The 17,658-nt window shown below is 68.7% G+C and overlaps 2 protein-coding genes across 6 annotated transcripts; one reads left to right on the forward strand and one right to left on the reverse strand.

Annotated features, from left to right (window-relative positions):
• The first annotated feature begins 629 nt into the window (after window positions 1-629).
• Window positions 630-13,142, forward strand: LOC115499170 (endoplasmic reticulum mannosyl-oligosaccharide 1,2-alpha-mannosidase-like). 5 transcript variants are annotated; one of them, XM_030292890.1, is made up of 13 exons: window positions 630-867; window positions 1,369-1,477; window positions 2,145-2,260; window positions 3,779-3,933; window positions 4,224-4,336; window positions 5,653-5,838; window positions 6,535-6,683; window positions 7,044-7,232; window positions 9,134-9,324; window positions 10,194-10,314; window positions 11,005-11,202; window positions 11,361-11,492; window positions 12,223-13,142. In XM_030292890.1, the coding sequence occupies exons 1-13, from the start codon at window positions 757-759 to the stop codon at window positions 12,433-12,435; spliced, it is 1,983 nt and encodes a 660-aa protein (XP_030148750.1). In that variant the 5' UTR covers window positions 630-756; the 3' UTR covers window positions 12,436-13,142. The 5 variants fall into 5 exon arrangements, with proteins under 5 accessions (XP_030148750.1, XP_030148747.1, XP_030148748.1 ...); XM_030292887.1 differs by having other exon boundaries at window positions 654-867; window positions 7,080-7,232; XM_030292888.1 differs by having other exon boundaries at window positions 654-867; window positions 6,586-6,683.
• A 727-nt stretch (window positions 13,143-13,869) lies between these two features.
• On the reverse strand, window positions 13,870-17,404 carry DPP7 (dipeptidyl peptidase 7). Its single transcript, XM_030292891.1, has 13 exons — window positions 17,295-17,404; window positions 17,107-17,220; window positions 16,888-17,027; window positions 16,633-16,796; window positions 16,316-16,451; window positions 16,161-16,242; window positions 15,885-16,051; window positions 15,651-15,711; window positions 15,217-15,335; window positions 14,982-15,138; window positions 14,787-14,851; window positions 14,355-14,425; window positions 13,870-14,230 (listed from the first exon to the last, which is right to left on the reverse strand). The coding sequence occupies exons 1-13, from the start codon at window positions 17,374-17,376 to the stop codon at window positions 14,029-14,031; spliced, it is 1,560 nt and encodes a 519-aa protein (XP_030148751.1). The 5' UTR covers window positions 17,377-17,404; the 3' UTR covers window positions 13,870-14,028.
• Window positions 17,405-17,658: the final 254 nt, after the last annotated feature.

The raw sequence follows: 17,658 nt of genomic DNA on the forward strand, positions 1-17,658 counted from the left end.
CTGGGGCAGCTTCAGACAAGCCAGGGAGGCGCACACGCCGGGGAGCCCGCCACACACCCCTAAGTGCGGCGGCCGGGACTGCGGGAGGCGGCGGGCTCACCCGAGGGGGCCGGCAAGGAGCGGGGACGGCCCTCGGCGCTGCGGGGCTCGCTCCGCCCTGCCGCGTGTCTACTGAGGGGAAACGCGCGCACAACTCGCCGCGGCGGTCGTCCGCGAGCCCCCAAGCCCATCGGCTCCGAAGAGCGGACACCGAAAGCCGCCCCGCCTCGACTCGGGCTCGCACCGGACCCGCTGTCCTCTCGCTGAGCTGCGGCCCCCACTAGCTCTGGGCCGGGAAGTCCGCCCGGGGCCGGGAGTCGAGCCCCGGAGCGGGGGCGCGGGGCGCCGGACGTCCTGCCAACACCACGGACCCGGCCGGTCCCGGGGACGCGGCGCCCAGCCGAGTCCCAGGCTCTGCGCCGGCGGGCTGCGCGCAGGCGCGGGCGGGCAAGCGCGTCACGGCGCAGGTGCGGCCGTGCGCCGACGCGGCGGGACGTAAACACGCACGCAGGGGGCCACGAGGGCGGGCGCAGGCGCGGTGGGGAATAGGAGGGCGCGGCGCAGGCGCATTGGCCGCGCGCGCGATGGGCGGGGTGTGGACGGCGCTGCGATGGCTGCCCGCGGGTGTCGGACCAGCGAAGTCCCCGGCGCCTCTCAGAGCCCGGCCTCCTGACGCCGCCAGTGGGCGGGGTCGCCCGGGCCGCCGCCACCGCTGTCATGTATCCGCCGCCGCCGCCGGCGCCACATCGGGACTTCATCTCGGTGACGCTGAGCCTTGGCCAGAGCTACGACGGCAGCAAAAGCTGGCGGCGGCGCTCGTGCTGGAGGGTGAGGGTCGGCGCCGGGCCGGGGTCCCGCGGCCCGCCCGCCGCCCCCTGCCTGGAGCGCAGGCGCTCGTCCGGGCCCGGGGAGCGGTGGTCGCCGGCCGCAGGCCGTCTTTACAGCCCGCGCTCGGCGGGGCGGGGTCGGGGAGGGGGAAAGCTGTAGGCTGCCCCTCGGTGCGGTGGGTCAGGAGCCCCGCGGTCTCGGGCTGCAGGGCATCGACACCCCACATCGGGGCAGATGCGGGGTCCCGCCGGCTGCCTGAGACGGAACACGCGCGTCGCGCGAGCCTTTCCTCACTGCCCCTGCGATAGGACACGTATGGCTTCTGCGTCTGTTGTTTATTTCCGTTCCCCTATGCCGTCTGGAATATCCCCGCGGCTCGTCAGTCTCTGCCGCCGGGGCGCTTCCCCCGGTTCAGAAACCGGACCTTGGGAGTTACCCCCTGTCCTCCCTGAATTTGCAGCGGTCGCACGGGTCCCAGCTGTGTTGTTTTCCGTCCCGTAGAAATGGAAGCAGCTGTCGAGATTACAGCGCAACGTGATCCTTTTCTTCCTCACGTTTCTCGTGCTCTGCGGGCTCCTGTCCTACATCAGCGTGGCTGACCAGTGGAGAGGTACCGGCTGCGCGTGTGCCTCAACCCCATGCGTGTGCGTCACTGACTGCGGGTGGCTGGGCAGAAGCGGTCTGGCCGTGCGCCTTAAGCGCCTGGAGCGTCTGCGAATTGGCGAGAAGCGCAGATGAAAAGGAGCGGAGGGTGTCTTTCGCCACCCTGCTAGAACGTGGCTCGAGTTAATGTGATGTTGCCCGCCTGCTTCCTGGGTGTCCGGTGTAAGGGCCGGCCGGCCTCTCCGTTCTCTGCGCCTCACGGAGACGTTCGGGTCCTGAGGTCGCGTGCCCCGTCCGGACACGCTCCCTGAACTTCCTCACGCGTGTTACCGTGTGTTCCGAGCGGCCCGGGCAGTCTGGGGGAGGAAAGCTCAGGAGCCGCTGCAGGCGGCTGGAGACAGCTGCACATAGGCCAGCGTCTGCGCTTCCTGGAGGGGAAGCCGCTGAGGGGAGGTCCGTGTGGGCTGGGCTGCAGGACAGAAGCTGCCAAGTGCTTTGAGGAAGGTTTGGTTACCCTTGGCCGTTCTTGAGTTGGTTTAAAGGACCTTCCCCAGGTCTCACGGTGTCCTCTCGTGGTGAGGAGCGCCCACCTAGACGTGTTCCTCCGCGCGCTCGCTCGGGCTCTCCTTGGGGCTGTGCGGCACGTTTGGGATCAAATCTGTTCTCTCGTTTAGCCGTGGATGGCAGGTCAGCGGAAGAGCGGAAGGCGAGACCAGCAGATCCGCCCGTCTTGCCGGCTCCTCAGAAGGCAGATGCTAATCCAGAAAACTCGCCGGGGCTTTTACCCCAGGTACGTTCGGTGAACTACACGTGGGGTTGCGACCGGGGTCGTCCCACGGGCGTTTCAGAACCGCGCGTGATGTTCCGCACGGACGGGGGAGCAGTTCTTTCCCTTGTTGTTTGTCTGATGTTCGCGCCCTGCGCCCGTTATTCTGAGCCAGTAGGATGACGCTTGGGGCAAGGAGGAGGAATATTCTTTCCTTCCTTCCCCTTGGATACCTGCTGGTGAGCGAAACAGACCCGCCCCTTGTCTGGAGGGGCTGCAGGCCGGCGGGAGCAGGCCGGTGGCCGTGGTGTCCATCCCGGGAGGAAAATAGCAGTCGCCTCCAGGGATGAGGCTGGGGACGGGACGCTGAACTGCGGTGTGAGACTGGGCAGCCGCCGGTCCTGGGTACAGTCGGGAGAGCAGGGCTCGAGTCCAGTGACGTTGCCCGAGGCGGGGAGCTGGGCTTGTTCAGGGAGCTGCAGTTTCAGAGGGCGTGGGCGGGGAAGGGGGCTGGGGTCGGGCCCCACGGGGAGCGGCCAGGAGGCCTCTCTGCAAACCGTCTTACTCGGAGGCTGTGTGTCAGACAGCTCACGTCCTCCCTCGTGGAGCCGACACGCACGTCTCTCGCCCCTCTTGGCCGCTCTCGTGCACCTGGGCTCTCGTGACGGCGATGGGAGCAGAGCCCGCCTGCACGGTTGCCCGCCGAAAGACACGCTTCCATTGCTCGGGAGGCCCGTGATCCCGTCTGTGGTGGCGGCCGGGGTCGGTGTGCACGGCTCCCCGGGTCCGGGCCTCGGGGCGCAGGGCCCCTTGTGGCGGGGCCGCTGGGACCTTTCCTGCTGCTCGGACTCCGGCACTTGTGCCCCAGGCCTGGGTCAGCCCCGGTGCTTTGTGTGCGGCCAGATCCCATCCTCTTGGCCACGGGGGTCCCGGCTCCGTGGCACTGGCGTCTTTACAACGAGGACCTCTTCACGGGTCCTGTGGGTACTGAGCGGCAGAGATGTGTTCGATCCCTGAGTCGGCCTCCTTGCTGTGTCCTGCGGAGGAGGGGCCTCCTCCTGCCCTCTGCTGACGACGGGCTACGCCTGGGCCCCTGCGCTCCGTCCCTGGACCCGGTGCCCTGGCCACCCGGTTCTGAGCACAAAGGGTGGGAGTCCTGGGGCACAGGCCCGGGACAGTGTTCTTTGCGCCTCCATCCACGGGGACGTGGCTCTGACCCTTTATTGCTACCTTTAGGGTCTGTGACGGCCTGGAACCCTCCCGGGCCGGGATGCTAACCCACTGCCCAGGGCTGCGCCAGCCCGTTGGCACAGTCTCCGTCCCGGTTGGTCAGGGCCCGGAGATCGTGAGAAAGGATCTTCTGGCCAAATCTGCATGTTGCCGTGGGAGCGGGAAGGCATCTCCTCCGGGTGCAGTGCTCCACCAGCCATTCCACGCGGTCCGTGGGGTTGGGTCTGATAGGGAGAGCATCCCAGGTGGAAACGGAGTGGCCGCTCCTGGGCCGTTGAAGTGTTTTCACGAGTGGCTCTTGTTTCGATCTAGAAGCCTCAGAGGCATTTCCGACGGGGACCGCCCAACCTGCAGATTAGAGCCCCCGACAAAGACTCCAAGGACCGGAGGCAGGATGACACGAGGCGGAGGGACGAGGTGGTGGGCGACGCTCGTCAGGAAGACAGCACACAGAGAACGGTGGTCAGGTACGGGGAGCGTCAGAGACGAGGCAGCACGGGTCGCTAGATGCGCAGAGGCCGGTCCGTTTGACGTTTCCTGAAAAACAAAGGGATAGGGTCGGCGCGCTGTCTGAAGCGGCTTCTCCTCTCAGAGCAGACAGTGGAGAGAGCGGGACCCCGGTGGGGGCGGGGCCCTGCCTTCTCCGCGTCGTGCCGCATGGAGCGGAGGGCCGCCACGAGCCCAGCCAGGCTGTGACCGCGGGCGTTTGCATCTCTGCCCTCAAGCCGGCTGACTCCGCTTCCTCCTCTCCCTGAAGCTGGAGGGGTGCAGTGATCGAGCCGGAGCAGGGCACCGAACCCCCTTCGAGAAAGGCGGAGGGCCCCCCCACCAAGCCTTCCTCACAGGCCCCCGGGATTCAGAACCAACCAGGTAAGGCCCCGCCTGCGCCCCGTCGGGCCTCACCCGGACATGGTGACGGAGAGGGCGCGTGGACACCCAGCTGGGCACCCGGGCGGGCCCCAGCTCTCTGTAGAGCCTCGGGGAGGACACGGGGCTCCACGGCGGCCCGCGGTCCCAGGCCCATCGCGGCCACCACAGGCCGCCTGTGCGGGAACTGCCCGCGTCCGTGCCAGCGCGGGGCCTGGGGAGAGTGGAGACACGGCCCCGGCTCGGTGGGGTCCTGGGGTCCTGCGTTCTGGCACCTGTAGTGGAGGGCCCCCGGGGCACTGGCGCTTTGTACGCTCCGTGCGGCCTGTCTGCTTTGGTTCTCGTGGCGGCCTTTGAGGTCATCGGTCTGTCGTAGGCCCGTTCCACGGACGGGAGAACCGAGGTTAGGCCGGCAGCGGCCACGGCCATTTGCCTCCCGGAGCGGGGGCTCGCGCCGGGTCAGCTGAGCCTGGGGCCCAGGCTGTGACCCTCCAGTCCTGTCGCTGTTGCCACTGAGGGGAGGAGGAAGAAGGAGCCCAGAGCCGGGACGGGCGGCCCGGGCGTGTGCGGGGAGGCAGAGCGGTCGCGGGGCTCTGAGGACCGATGTCAGAGCCGCAGATACCAACACGACTGGGCCTCGGGCCACACCGAGAGGACACGTGTCGCGAAGCCGCCGACGCCCACGTTTCTGTCCGCCTGGTGGCCCTGTAACTCGTGCCTGGTCCTCCGACGTGTGGAGGGGAGAAACCTCCTCGGTCGGCGTCGAGGCCACCCTGGAAGGGCCCCAGGGCGGCCTTGGGTGTGTCTGCCACACGCTGTTCCCTCCCCGAAAACACCCAGAGCTGCTGAGGCACGACGCGGGCGCCTGTGAGATGAGGCGCTCTCGTGGAGGTCACCGGGGCCCGCCCGCCACGTCTGATGCTCCCCCGGCCGGATTGCGCAGCGCGGCTGCCGTGGCGGAGCGGCAGGCACCGGTCTGCTGCCTCAAACACCGCCGCCCACCGCGCGTTCCCCGCAGCTCCAGAGGGTCGTGCCCGCCGGGCGTCTGGTGGAGGCGGACGGGCGCAGGCCAGGCGGATGAGAGGCCGAGCCGTCGCGTGTGGGCCCTGGAGGCCTCGCCACCTTGGCAGCCGCGTCCAGCCGTGCGGCTCCGAGCCCGGCGGTGCCGCGCCCCGACCTTCGGGGTCGTCCGCTGCCGACCTGCGGCCCCGGACGGTGTCCCCCCACCCCGCTGAGCGCCCCGCGGCTTGGGGCTGCAGAGGGGCGGTGTCTGAACCCTGGGCGGTTCCGGTCCCCACGACCCGCCGTCTTCCTCGCAGCCTCCCCGAACGAGCGTCAGAGGGCCGTGATAGACGCCTTCCGCCACGCGTGGACCGGCTACCGCAAGTTCGCCTGGGGCCACGACGAGCTGAAACCCGTGTCCAGGTCCTTCAGCGAGTGGTTTGGCCTGGGACTTACGCTGATTGACGCCCTGGACACCATGTGGATTTTGGGTCTGAAAAAAGGTACCTGCTCGTCCCCGAGCACGCGGCCAAGTTCCCCCGGTGGAACGCTTGGGCGCGCGAGTGAGCGAGCCGTGCCCTGGAGGGTGCAGACGCCACTGTTTCCGTCTGAGGAGCTCTCCCTTCCCCTGGGTGGCAGGCAGTCGCTTTGTCCCTTGATGGCAGGCGTCCCGGGGACGCTCAGGGCAGTCGCCCCCTCGGCTCCCGGCCGAAGGCCTGGGCTGGCGTCCGGGGGCAGTTCCAGCCCGTGCTCCTGTCCTAGCCGGAAAGGGGCTCCCTGGTGGGAGGCGGCACGTGATCCGATAAGGCCGTCGGCGTCCGGGGTCTCTCCACCACACCCTTCTCAGGCCACGTGGACGGGGTGTGGTTGAGGCTACGGGTCTTTGGGTACTTCCGAATCGGTCTCTCGGAGTCCGTTTCCGGTGTTCCGTACAGGCCAGAGGCTCCCCCTGAGTTACTCACGTGGCCCTTTGTGCCGTGGCCGTTACCCGTCAGGGCTGGTGCTCACGACGGCACGCTGGCTGCCCGTCCTCCGGGTGCAGGGGGCTCCGCGGTGTGTCCCCTTGCCGTGGGAAGTGATGGCGAGGCCCCTCGGGAGAGAGAGACACGAGGACGCACGTGGCCCCAGAGCCAGCGAGCGGTCACGGGGGCGCCGGGACCTGTAACCTACTGCCGCTCCCACCCCGTCTCCCGTCGCAGAGTTTGAAGAAGCCCGCAAGTGGGTGTCTAAGAAGCTCCGGTTTCAGAAAGACGTGGACGTCAACCTGTTCGAGAGCACGATCCGGATCCTGGGCGGCCTTCTGAGCGCCTACCACCTGTCCGGGGACGACCTCTTCCTGAGGAAGGCCGTGAGTGTCCGGGCGCCGGCGGAGGTTCCGCGGCTTGAGGGGCCCCCGGGGGTGGGGGCGGGGGCGGGGGTCTGTTCCGGGTCTCCCGTCTCCCCGGTCGTCTGGGTCTCGCTCCCACGCACGTGCGTGGGAAGGTCCCTGTCACCGTCGTGACCCGTGGGGAAGCGCTCTCGGGGCTCCTCGGTGTCGCCGCTGTTGAGCGCCGAGGCCACGTGAAGCCAGTGAGGTCCCGTGTCCGCTTACGGGGGTGAGCACGGGTGGCGGGGTGGCGGGGGTGGGGCGGGAGGGTGGGCGTCGTGGAACGGAGCCGAGGCTGCCGTGTGACGGGAAACCTCGGTCCTCGTCGTGTCGCGTCGTCAGGAAGACTTTGGGAATCGGCTGCTGCCTGCGTTCCAGACGCCCTCCAGGATCCCATACTCGGACGTGAACATCGGCACCGGAGCCGCCCACCCGCCCCGCTGGACCTCGGACAGCACGGTGGCCGAGGTCACGAGCATTCAGCTGGAGTTCCGAGAGCTCTCCCGCCTCACGGGGAGTAAGAAGTTTCAGGTACGGGGGGCCGGCCTGCCGGCCGGAGGCGTCACACCAAGCGGAGGCGTGCGTGGACTTGACCCCGGGCCGCAGGACCACCGTCCTGTGTGCTTCCCGGTCCCTCGTTCCTCGCCTTTCCTCAGCTGCGCGGGCGGGAAGGGTGTCGACTGGGGGCTGAGTCCGAGCGCGGGCCCGTGTCCTTGGGGTCCCAACTGCCCCCTGCCTCGTGCTGTGGTGGCCCCCGGGGGGTGGTCCGTGCCGGGAGCGAGGCAGGGGCCCACAGTCGTGGGTTTCGGCCTTGCTAGCCCGTCGCTGACGGTCCTCGTGGACCTCGCTCCTGACCCTCGCCCCGACCCCGTTGGCCGGGGTCCCTCTCCTTGTGGGTGAGTCTCCAGCACGCGGCGGACCCTCTGGACTTGGCGCTCTGCCTCGTCACTCTTCCTCTTCCTTAAAAACCTGAGCTGCGATTTGAACGTCAGGAGGTTTTGCCTCTTGGCTTGAACGTCGCGCCACAGTCCCACGTGGGCAGCGGCTGCCACCGTCTGATTCCAGAACCAGGTCCTCGCCTCAGGAAGTAGGCCAGCGCACCCTAGCGCTCCCACCCGGGCCCCCTGCCTCGGTGGCCGCAAATCCACTTGTCGTGCGTGGCTTTCTCTGTTTGGAATGCTCGGCGTGAGTGAGGTCCTCCGTACGGCGTGGGCCGTCTGTGGCCGGTTCTGTCGCCACGCGTGACGTCTTCGTCCGCGCTGGAAGCGTCCGGGAGAAGCGCACCCGTGTCGTAGCACGTGTCAGAAGCATCCCTTTTCGTGGCCCGCTGGTCTGCCATCGTGCGGTCGGACCACGTGCTGTCCGGGCTCTCGTGCGTTGAGGAGCAGCTGGGTTGTTTCCCACGCGGGGCTGGTAAGAGCGGCGCTCCCGGGAGAAGGTTCCAGGCGCACACAGGGCTCTGGCTTTTCCGCGGCAGCCGCGCTCATCCTCCGGTCTTTCTCGGTAGCCTTCGCGGTGGGCACGTGAGGGTGCCTCCTCTGGGCTGTGGATTTTGTCCTGGTGACGTGTGGCGTTTTCCAAACGCCCACAGGCCCCGTGTTCATCTCCCGGGTGGAGGTGGGCGTCCGGGTGCCTGTCTGCTTGTCGGCGGATTAGCGGCTTTCCTGTCGTTGGCTCGTACTCCGGAAGCTCAGCGTCTCTCTGTTTGCTCTGAGACGCCGGCCGGGCGCCGTTGCGATGCCGGATCCCTGTAGCTGCTGGAGACCCAAGGGAAATTGAAGCCGCCCCTGCCTCAGAGGACTTTGTAAAAGGGGGCGGGCGTCCGTGGCGGGTGGAGGCCAGGAAGTCACTCCCCAGGCAGGGTCCCGAGCGCCGTGAGCAAACGCGCACAGGGCCACGGAGCACAGATGCGTGGCGCTGCCCGGGAGGAGCTGAGGTTGGTTGGGTCTCGAAGGATGAACAGGATCGGCGGGCGGGTGTGCCGCGACCGCGGGCTCGGAAGCAGACGCGCCTGCCTTCCCTCCAGCGAGCCGGAGCAGACGGCCACGCCTGGGCAGGAGGTCCCGGGGACCGCGGCTGTGGCCTTCAGACACGGTCCCCTGCCAGGAGGAGGAGCTCAGCCCCGTGTTCGGGGCCCTCGGCATCTGCCCGCTCATCGAGGCAGCCGCGTGTGAGGGTGGGGACCTGGTTGCCGCGTGGCTGGGGCCACCCTCAGAAGCCCTTGCCCGGTGCAGCCGGGCAGGGGAGCGCCGTGGGCCGGGACACCGGCCTCTTCCGTCCTCTTCCGTCCTCCGCTGGGAACGGGCCCGCCTGTCACGGAGCAGGGGGGAGCCGACGAGGCCCGCCTTCCTCGGCTGGCCCGAGGTCCAGCAGCCCCGTCCCCCTGGCTCACCCGCACTCTCCCCTTGTGTGTGTGTGTGTGTGTGTCCCAGGAGGCCGCGGAGGAGGTGACGAGGCGTGTGCACTCCCTGTCGGGGAAGAAGGACGGGCTGGTGCCCATGTTCATCAACACGCACAGCGGCCTCTTCACTCACATGGGAGTGTTCACTCTGGGCGCCAGGGCCGACAGCTACTACGAGTACCTGTTGAAGCAGTGGATCCAGGGCGGAAAGAAGGAGACGCAGTGAGGCCTGTTTCTGCTGCCTCGGGGACGGGGTCCCCGAGGCTCCCCTTGTCCCGGGTTCTCGGTCCGGAGGCAGCGGCCGTGCCGGACCCGGACTCGGCCCCTCCGCGGGGGATGTGTCCCTTCCCGGCACGGCCTTCGTGCCAGAGAGGACGCCTGGCTGGTCACGGAGGTCCCCGGCCCCTCTGCGCCAGGCAGGGCCTGGGGTCTGGGCCCGGCCGAGGGGCCCCCGGCTCACCGGCCGAGCTCTCGTCCTCGGGGTCGTGGAGGCGGCTCTGCTTGTCCGCTCCCCAGCGGAAGGTGGCCAGGGGCCCCTGGGCCTCCCCGCGCTGCCTGGTTGACGCTTCGGACGTGCGCCTTCCCAGACGGCAGTGCCTCGGGGAGCCTCGTCGTGCGGTCGGGAAAACGCGGGTCACTCTGGTGAAGGGACTGGAAATCCTTGAAGTCTCACGCCAGGGGGTGACCACGGCCCAGGACCGCTGGGGGTGGGCAGCTCCAGGAGGCCGACCCCTATGAGCAGAGATCAGGGCATCACGCCTGGGGAGCCGGAGTTCCCCACGCCTGAACGTGGGGACGTTGAGAGAACCCTGGTAGGCACGTGGCGTCCCGGGTGGTCCACGGGGGCCGGCTGAGAGGAACGACCCTGTTCGGGGGAGCGGCGGGCACAGCCCCGTGTGTGCCCCAGGCCGCCGACTGCCACGAGCCTGCGTCTCCAGGCTGGCGTGGTGCCACCCCAGACAGGGCCAGGCCTCTTGGCCACTAGCGTGGGGATGGCAGCTCGTGGCCACGTGCCCGCTCCTGGGTAACCGGGCGGGGGGTCGGGCCGCGCACCCACCTGCCCTGAGCCCACGGGGCCTGCCGGTTCACAGGTTACTGGAAGACTACCTCGAAGCCGTCGAGGGAATCAAAAGGCACCTGCTGCGCAGGTCTGAGCCCAGGAAGCTCACCTTTGTGGGGGAGCTGGCCCACGGCCGCTTCAGCGCCAAGATGGTGAGCACGGTCGTGATGCAGGTGGGGCGTAGGGGGCCGCACCCACCCGTTTTTCTGGGGCCCCGATGGCTTCGCGAGTCTGGACGTTGGAGAGATGGCTCAGATTCTGGTCGTGGGGCGTGAGCCCTCACAGGTCGACGATGGACTGCGCGGCGGTGTGCGGCAAGGGGGGCTGGGGTCTGTGATGGGTCCCCGGCCCCTCCCCCGGGGTGCCACTCCCGTCCCCCGGGGACCCTGTGCCTTCCCCAGGACCCCGCCCCCCTGCCCTCCCTCCTCCCCCCTGCCCTCCCTCCTCCCCCCTGCCCTCTCTCCTCCCCCCTCCCCCCTGCCCTCTCTCCTCCCCCCTGCCCTCTCTGCCCTGGGTCTAGTTACTTGTCCCCTGCCCCTGGTACTCCATCAGTGTTTGCGGGGCCAGGGCCAGACCCGGGTCAGCATCCGCTCCCCTGGCAGGCGGGTGTCCGTCAGCCACCCTCCCCCCTGCCCATGTGGAGCTCCGGGGGCCGGGCCCGTAGTGGAGTCGCTTTCCACGTTCCTGCCCTTGTGGGCCCTGAGGAGTCCCCGCTCAGGCCCGTCGACCCCTGGGGATGCGGGGGGCCTGAGGGAGCGCTGGACCCTGCACCCGGTGTGGCCCCCGCCCCTGCCCCACGTGGCCACCGACTCACAGTGGTGAGGAAACCGCTCTGGTTTCAGGACCACCTGGTGTGCTTCCTGCCAGGGACGCTGGCTCTGGGCGCCCACCACGGCCTGCCCGCCGACCACATGGAGCTGGCCCGGGCGCTCATGGACACCTGCTACCAGATGAACCGCCAGATGGAGACGGGGCTGAGCCCCGAAATCGTGCACTTCAACCTGTACCCCCAGAGCGACCGCAAGGACGTGCAGGTCAAGGTGAGCCGGGCCGGGGTCTGGACGTGGGGGCGCCCTGCGGGCTCGGCCTAGCTCCTCCCGTGTCCCCCCACCCCCCACCCCCCACCCCAGCCGGCGGAGCTCAGCCCGTGTTGTGTCCCCCACCCCTCCCTCCCCCCCTCCCCCCCTCCCCCGCCCAGCCGGCCGACAGGCACAACTTGCTGCGGCCCGAGACGGTGGAGAGTCTGTTCTACCTGCACCGCCTCACGGGAGAGCGCAAGTACCAGGACTGGGGCTGGGAGATCCTGCAGAGCTTCAACAAGTACACGCGGGTGAGCGCCTGCCCTGCCCAGCCCAGCCCGCCCCGCCCCGCCCAGCCCGCCCGGCCCCGAGTCCCTGCTCCCTTAGCGGGGCAGCCAGAGGGGGGCGGGGGCGGGGGCGGGGGCGGTGCAGGCTCGCCGTGGCCTCGGGAGTTCGGCGCCACGTGCCCCAGGGTCTCGGGGACCAGGCTCCGTGGCCCGGTGTGCACAGGGCGACTCTCCTCCCGGATCCTCCGTGTGGCCCCGGGCAGCCCTTTCCCACCCCAGACGGCGCCGTGACCGTGGCCCCGACACCCGTCTCGCCCTCTGGGCCGTGGCTCGGAGGTCACGCCGTGTCCGGGGCCCGCCACCCACCCCGGCAGAGCGCGAGCGCCAAAACCCGACCCGCGTACGCCCTGTGGCGGCCGGGCAGTGGGTCCCGGCCTCCTCAGGTGCTCGGGGCCTTCGGGAGGCCGCCTCCGGGTTCCGGAGCACGCGCTGCACGTCGGGTCACGTGAGGGCGGCTGGCGTCTCTGAGGGGCCGTCTGGAGGAGCTGCGGCTGAGCTCCCGGGGGGCCGGTCCGCCGGCGGACCTTGGGGTCGTCTGCCTCAGACCCGGCCCTTGGCCACGGGTGCCGCGGTGAGGCGCAGGGGCCCCGGCCGGGGGCCCTGCGGCCGCCGGCGCCCCCGAGGGCTGAGCCCGGCGTGGGGAGCTGGCTGGGCCTGCAGCCGTGGTGACGCCGCGGTCTCCGCTCTCGTGCAGGTCCCCTCGGGTGGCTATTCTTCCATCAGCAACGTCCAGGATCCCCTCAATCCCCAGCCCCGGGACAAGATGGAGAGCTTCTTCCTGGGGGAGACGCTCAAGTACCTGTACCTGCTCTTCTCCGACGACCCGGCCCTGCTCAGCCTGGACGCCTACGTGTTCAACACTGAGGCTCACCCCTTGCCCATCTGGGCCCCGCCTAGGGTGGGGTGACCCCCCTGTGGGCACTGCCCGGGGGCCTCACACGTCTTGCGTCTGTGGGTACCTGTCCTCGGAACCCTGGCCTTGGGTAGGTTCGCTCTCTTGACCTTGGCCGCGGCGTGTCCCCTCGGCCGACTGTCCGTGCTCCAGGGTCAGGCTGATGACATTCCCCAGGGGGTTACCGAGCCTGACATCTCAGGGCCTCAGAGGTGGTCAGGGCAGCTGGGCGCCCGGTGCTTTGCCGCTGGCTTTGCACTTCTGGCTTGTGGTTCTCATGACGTCGGACGGTGTCGTGAGGTCAGCGCCGTGAATCCCCGAGGCCCCACCTGCTGGGGACCTTCCTGCTTGAATCATGACTTACATTCCTGATCCCCAAACGTCTTCTGTGTGGCCCCAGTGTCTCTGCTTGTCCCCTGGGGCCGCTCTGGGTCTCCTGGACCCACACGTGTTCTGAGATGAGCTGAAGGGACAGCCCGACATGCGGTTCAGCCCGGGGTCTCAGAGTCTGTGAATGTGCCCTGACCCGGGAGTCCTGGGGGGGCACTTGCGACCTCCTGCGAATCCGGGCACCTGGCCGGCTGTGGTGTTTACATGTTGGACTCAGGGATCCTCCCCCGGCCCTGCAGGGGCGGGGAGGGGCGGGTGGACGAGTTCATCCTGCTCCTGGACCACCCGACAGAACGGACTTTCCAGGCAGCATAAACGTGGATTTGCCCTGACTGGTGTCTCCCGTGTCTGTGATGGAACCTGTGTTCCTTGAGCCGTGGGTGGGGCATGCGTCACACTCTCACCGTCATCATCAGGCTGGAGAGCTGGGAGGAGGCGGTGTGGACACGGAGTCCAGGTTCCCGTGGGAGCTGATGCCCTGCACCTGCTCCTCCTCCAGCACCTGCTGCTTCCCTCCTTGAGCACAGACTCAGGGCGCTTTTCCAGAAACAAACCCCAGCTTCTGCTTGGGATCCTGCCTCCTGGAACCGGGCGGCCCCGTGGGACAGGCCCAGCTCCTCTCTATGTGATACTCTTTCCGGAAGGTCTTCTTTGCCTGAAAAGCTTGAGTCTCTCTGCGTTTGCAGAGACCAAGGCTCCCAGTGCTGGGCAGGACCTCAGTTCTCAGACACTCTATACTCCTGTCGCTCCAGCAGCCCTGGGGGCCGGTGGCTGCTCTTGGGGCTGACTTCTGCTCTTGGCCCCTAGTCCCGTGTGTTTTGTGCCTGGAACAGGGTCCAGGGCCTGTCTCAGAAGTGGGGTCTGTACCCCCTCATGGCTGTTGGCTGCCCCTCTGCACCCAGGGGCCTGGTTGGCAGCTGCCCACCCAGGGGTGCAGCCGCGGTAGCGGTCGTGGGTAGAGCTTTGCGGCCCCCCTCTCCAGTGGGCCACCCGGAAGGACGCCTGGGCCGGCCACAGGGGGCCCCAGCGCCCACCCCTTGCCCTGAGACCACACACAGGTTGAGGGCTTTGTTTTATTAAACACGAGGCTGGTTTGAGAGGTGTGGCAGTGTGCCCGGTCTGTCACCCCATGAGGACCACAGACACCATGCTTTGCGCTGTGCTGTGCACAGCCAGGCCACCAGATGCTTCTTTGGCCCCTCCCTTGGCCTTAGCCCCTCACCCCCAGCGCCCTGAGCTGCTCCCCAGCGGGCCTGTCCGGTCCCGAGTCGGGGAGCGCTCCTCAGCCCCCCCGAGTCCCCCACGCTGGGCCAGCTGCAGCCGCTGTTCTCTTCTGGCTGCGGCCACCCACTCGCCGATGAGCCTGGCCTCGAGCCTGCGAGCCTCCCGGACAGACGTGGGGTCTCGTGGGTGAGACGCTCTAAGGAGAAGGCGCGGGGGCCTCAGCCGGGCAGCAGGCCCGAGCCGAGCCTCACCCCACCTCAGCCCACACCCGGCCACGGCCTGCGGCCCCACGTCGCTCCCCTGCCGAGGCGGGACTGCACCTGAGGTCTAGGTGGTGGGCTCCCCCCCGGATGGTGACAGCGAGGACAGAGGTGCTGAGGTTTCTCTGTATCTGTGTCGGCCAAAGGACATTTCCGTCGGCTACTCGCCGTGCTCTGGGCCACGGCCGACCCCACCTCTGCCTGCCCGGTGCCACCTGCTCCAGGGCCTCGTGTCCCAGCCCGTGGGGCACAGCCGAGGCCATGACTTAAAGACAATACGTGGCCTTGAACGGCCTCATTGAAAGGGAAGGACGAAGATGAACGAGCCAGGTGTCAGTTCACGCAAAGAACTCAGGGAAAAAAGCAAAGGAGAGGAGGGGATAAAGCGGGAACAAGAGCGAAGGCGGCACAGAACCCACAGAACCACGTGTGCAGCCTGGCGAGGGCAGAGCCGGTTCTCGAGCGGAGTCTGGCGAACCCAGGGAGACTCACCCCGCCCCCTGCCCAGGGGTCCAGGTCACCGTTGGAGAAGATGATGTTGCTGGCAGCTTTGAGGTCTGAAAGCACAGATGTGGGGGTGGAGAGCGGGCCCAGCCCCCCAGGTCTGAGCCACGGAGATCAGGGGAGTGGGGGGGGGGGGGGGTCAGCTCAGCACAGAGGGAAGGATGCCACCATCTCGAGCCTCACCTCCCGCCCCGAAGCTGATCCGCAGCCAGTCCCTCCGGGGCCACACGCCCCACGTGTCCAGGCAGTACCGCTGGCGGAGGCCCTCCGTGAACGGCAGGTCGGGGAAGAGGTCGGTCACGTTGTTGCTGGAAAAGGTCAGGTTGATCTCGGTGCAGGCCTGTGGGACGCCACACACCGAGGTCAGCCTGGCGGGGCGGGCGACCTCACCCCGCACCCCCGTGCGGCACCCCCGGACCTGGTAATCCCAGGCCTTGGCGTCAGGGCCCGAGCCGCAGCCTGTGGGGTCCGCGCAGGCCTGGTACTGTCGGTAGATGTCATAGCAGGGCTCCGTGCCCGAGGAGTTGTACACCAGCCCTGGTGAGAGGGGCGCTGGGGCCGGGGGCCTGCACGGCCACCCTGCCCCCTCGGTGGGGGACACGTGCCCGTGAGGCGTGGGGCTCCTGGGGGCGGGGCTCTCAGCTGCTGCTCCGGCTGCTGAGGGTGGCCAGGCGGTGGCCGGGCTGGAACTTGTCGGAGACCCCGTGGAGCAGAGCCTCCCCCACCGGCCCCCGCCGGGCTAGGGACTGCACGGGGGCAGCTGTGCTCCTGGCCTCCACGTGACCCTTGCCCCCAAGCCACCCCCACCCCCCCACGCTCAGCACCAGGCCCAGGGCCGAGGGGCAGACGCACCAGCCAGCGCTCGGAGCCCCTTGATCCTCCGGGTCTCGCTCAGGAGCCGGTCACAGCCAACCTAGGGGTGCCAACCAAAGACCCACACTCTGGGCCTGCAGCCCTCTCCCCAGCTCACCCTTCGCTGGTCCCAGGCCCCAGAGTGGCTTCAAGGCTCTCGGGCTGGCCACCACTGGCCACCCCGGGGCGGCCGGGCCCCTCTCTGTCCACAGGTCCCAGCCAGAGTCTCCTTGCCTTGACCGGGTTGGCAGGAAGGTGCCCTATGAAGTCGGTGGGGTACGGGTAGTCCATCATGGCCAGCACCGTGAAGGCGTTGCGGGCAAACCCGAAGAGCTGGGTCAGGTCCTTCTGGCTGGAGAGGGGCTGGCAGGTGCCGAACTCCTGGCTGACCGTGTCATAAGCTGCCAGAAGAAGGCGGGACGATGGCCTTCGGAGGCTGCTGTCGGGTGAGGACTGGGGGGAAGGAGGGAGGTGAGGGGCGGTCAGTGGGCTGTGGGGGGTACTGCTCACCTCCCTGTATGAACAAGTCCTTGATCTGCCGGAATGCGTCCCGCACGCCCCGGGCACACTTGGGACTCTGGCCTTCAAAGTCCTGGAGAAAGGAGGATCGTGGCAGCTGCCACCACAGCCTGGTCCGGCCCGTGGGCCCCAGAACCTTCACTCACCGCCGAGACATCCCGGAAGAACTGGTAGGAGTCACTGAGGCCGGCCACAGCCACGACGGGTGCACTGGCTGCCAGCGCCCCAGCCACGAGGTGCGGGTACTTGATCCTCATGTAGGCGCTGAGCATCCCCCCGTAGCTGGGCGGGGACACAGAGCGCCTGGGGCCACAGCCTCCGCAACACCCCTCTCCGCTCTCCCTTGTTGGAGCCCACGGTGGCCCCAGGAGGACCTGAGACTTCCGCGTCTCCCAGAAATTCTGGCCCTGGGGCCGGCCACGTGTTTGTGCCTCAGGGAGAAATGAGACGGGCGAGAACCCACCTGCCCCCGAACACGATGGCGGGGGTGTCCTGGGCCCCAAGGTCCCGCCGCAGCGCGCTGAGCAGCCTCGCGAAGTCGGCCAGGGCCTGTTCCACGGTCAGCAACTCCGTGTGCCCGCGCTGTGTGGACCGCTCTCCGAAAGGGAGCGACTTCCCGTAGTACCGCTGCAGGTGGCCGACGAGAGGCTGAGCCCGGGCCCCGCCCGCCCTCGCCCGCCCTCGCCCGCCCTCCCCTGCCACCAGTGCGGGTACCCACGTGCTCCGCGAAGACGACCAGGGCCCCCTGCTGTGCCGCCAGCTCCAGGATGAACCCCGAGTTGTTGGCGAAGGACCACACGTTGCCCTCATTGCCCGTGTAGAAGAATATGGGCCCCTCGCCCCTTTTCCAGAACTTCTCTGTCGGGCAGAGGCGGGAGGGGGCGGGTGAGGCACAGGGCGGGACCTCAGGGCCCCGGGACCCCCAGGGCCACCTCACCTGACACCAGGAACCGCTGGAGGAAGGTCTTGTTGCCGAACCTCTCGAAGTTGAAGTGGTCCAGAAGCTGCTCAAAGTAGCCCTCCTGGAAGTCACACTGGGGGACTCTGTGGGCTGGAGGGGCGCGGTGCTCAGCGCATGGGGACACTGGGCACGGCGGCGGGGGGCGCCCACAGGCCCGCACTCACCCCCAGCCTCCGGGCTGCACAGCCCCAGCGCCAGCAGCAGGGTCAGGGCCCAGGGGAGGGCCGGCTGGAGCTGGGTCCCCATCTCCGCTCTGCCGCGGGCTGCGGTCACATGACCGGCGTGCCACCCTCACGTGACAGCCCGGGAGGGGCTGGACTCTGGGCCCGACCTCCCCCGCCCCGCCTGGCTCGTGATGCCTTTTCTCCGGTCCTCCAGGTTCCTGCCACCCACCGTGTCGCTACGGAGACGGTCACCTTGGAGACACAGGAAGCGGGAGAGGGCTCCAGGGCGTGGTGTCGGGGCAGGGGACGTGCACCCAGCCACCTGTCCTCTAGGGGCCACTGCTGAGTCACGGGGAGGTGGGAG

This window comes from Lynx canadensis, chromosome D4 (genome assembly GCF_007474595.2).
Source record: "Lynx canadensis isolate LIC74 chromosome D4, mLynCan4.pri.v2, whole genome shotgun sequence".
Lineage (NCBI taxonomy): Eukaryota > Metazoa > Chordata > Mammalia > Carnivora > Felidae > Lynx > Lynx canadensis.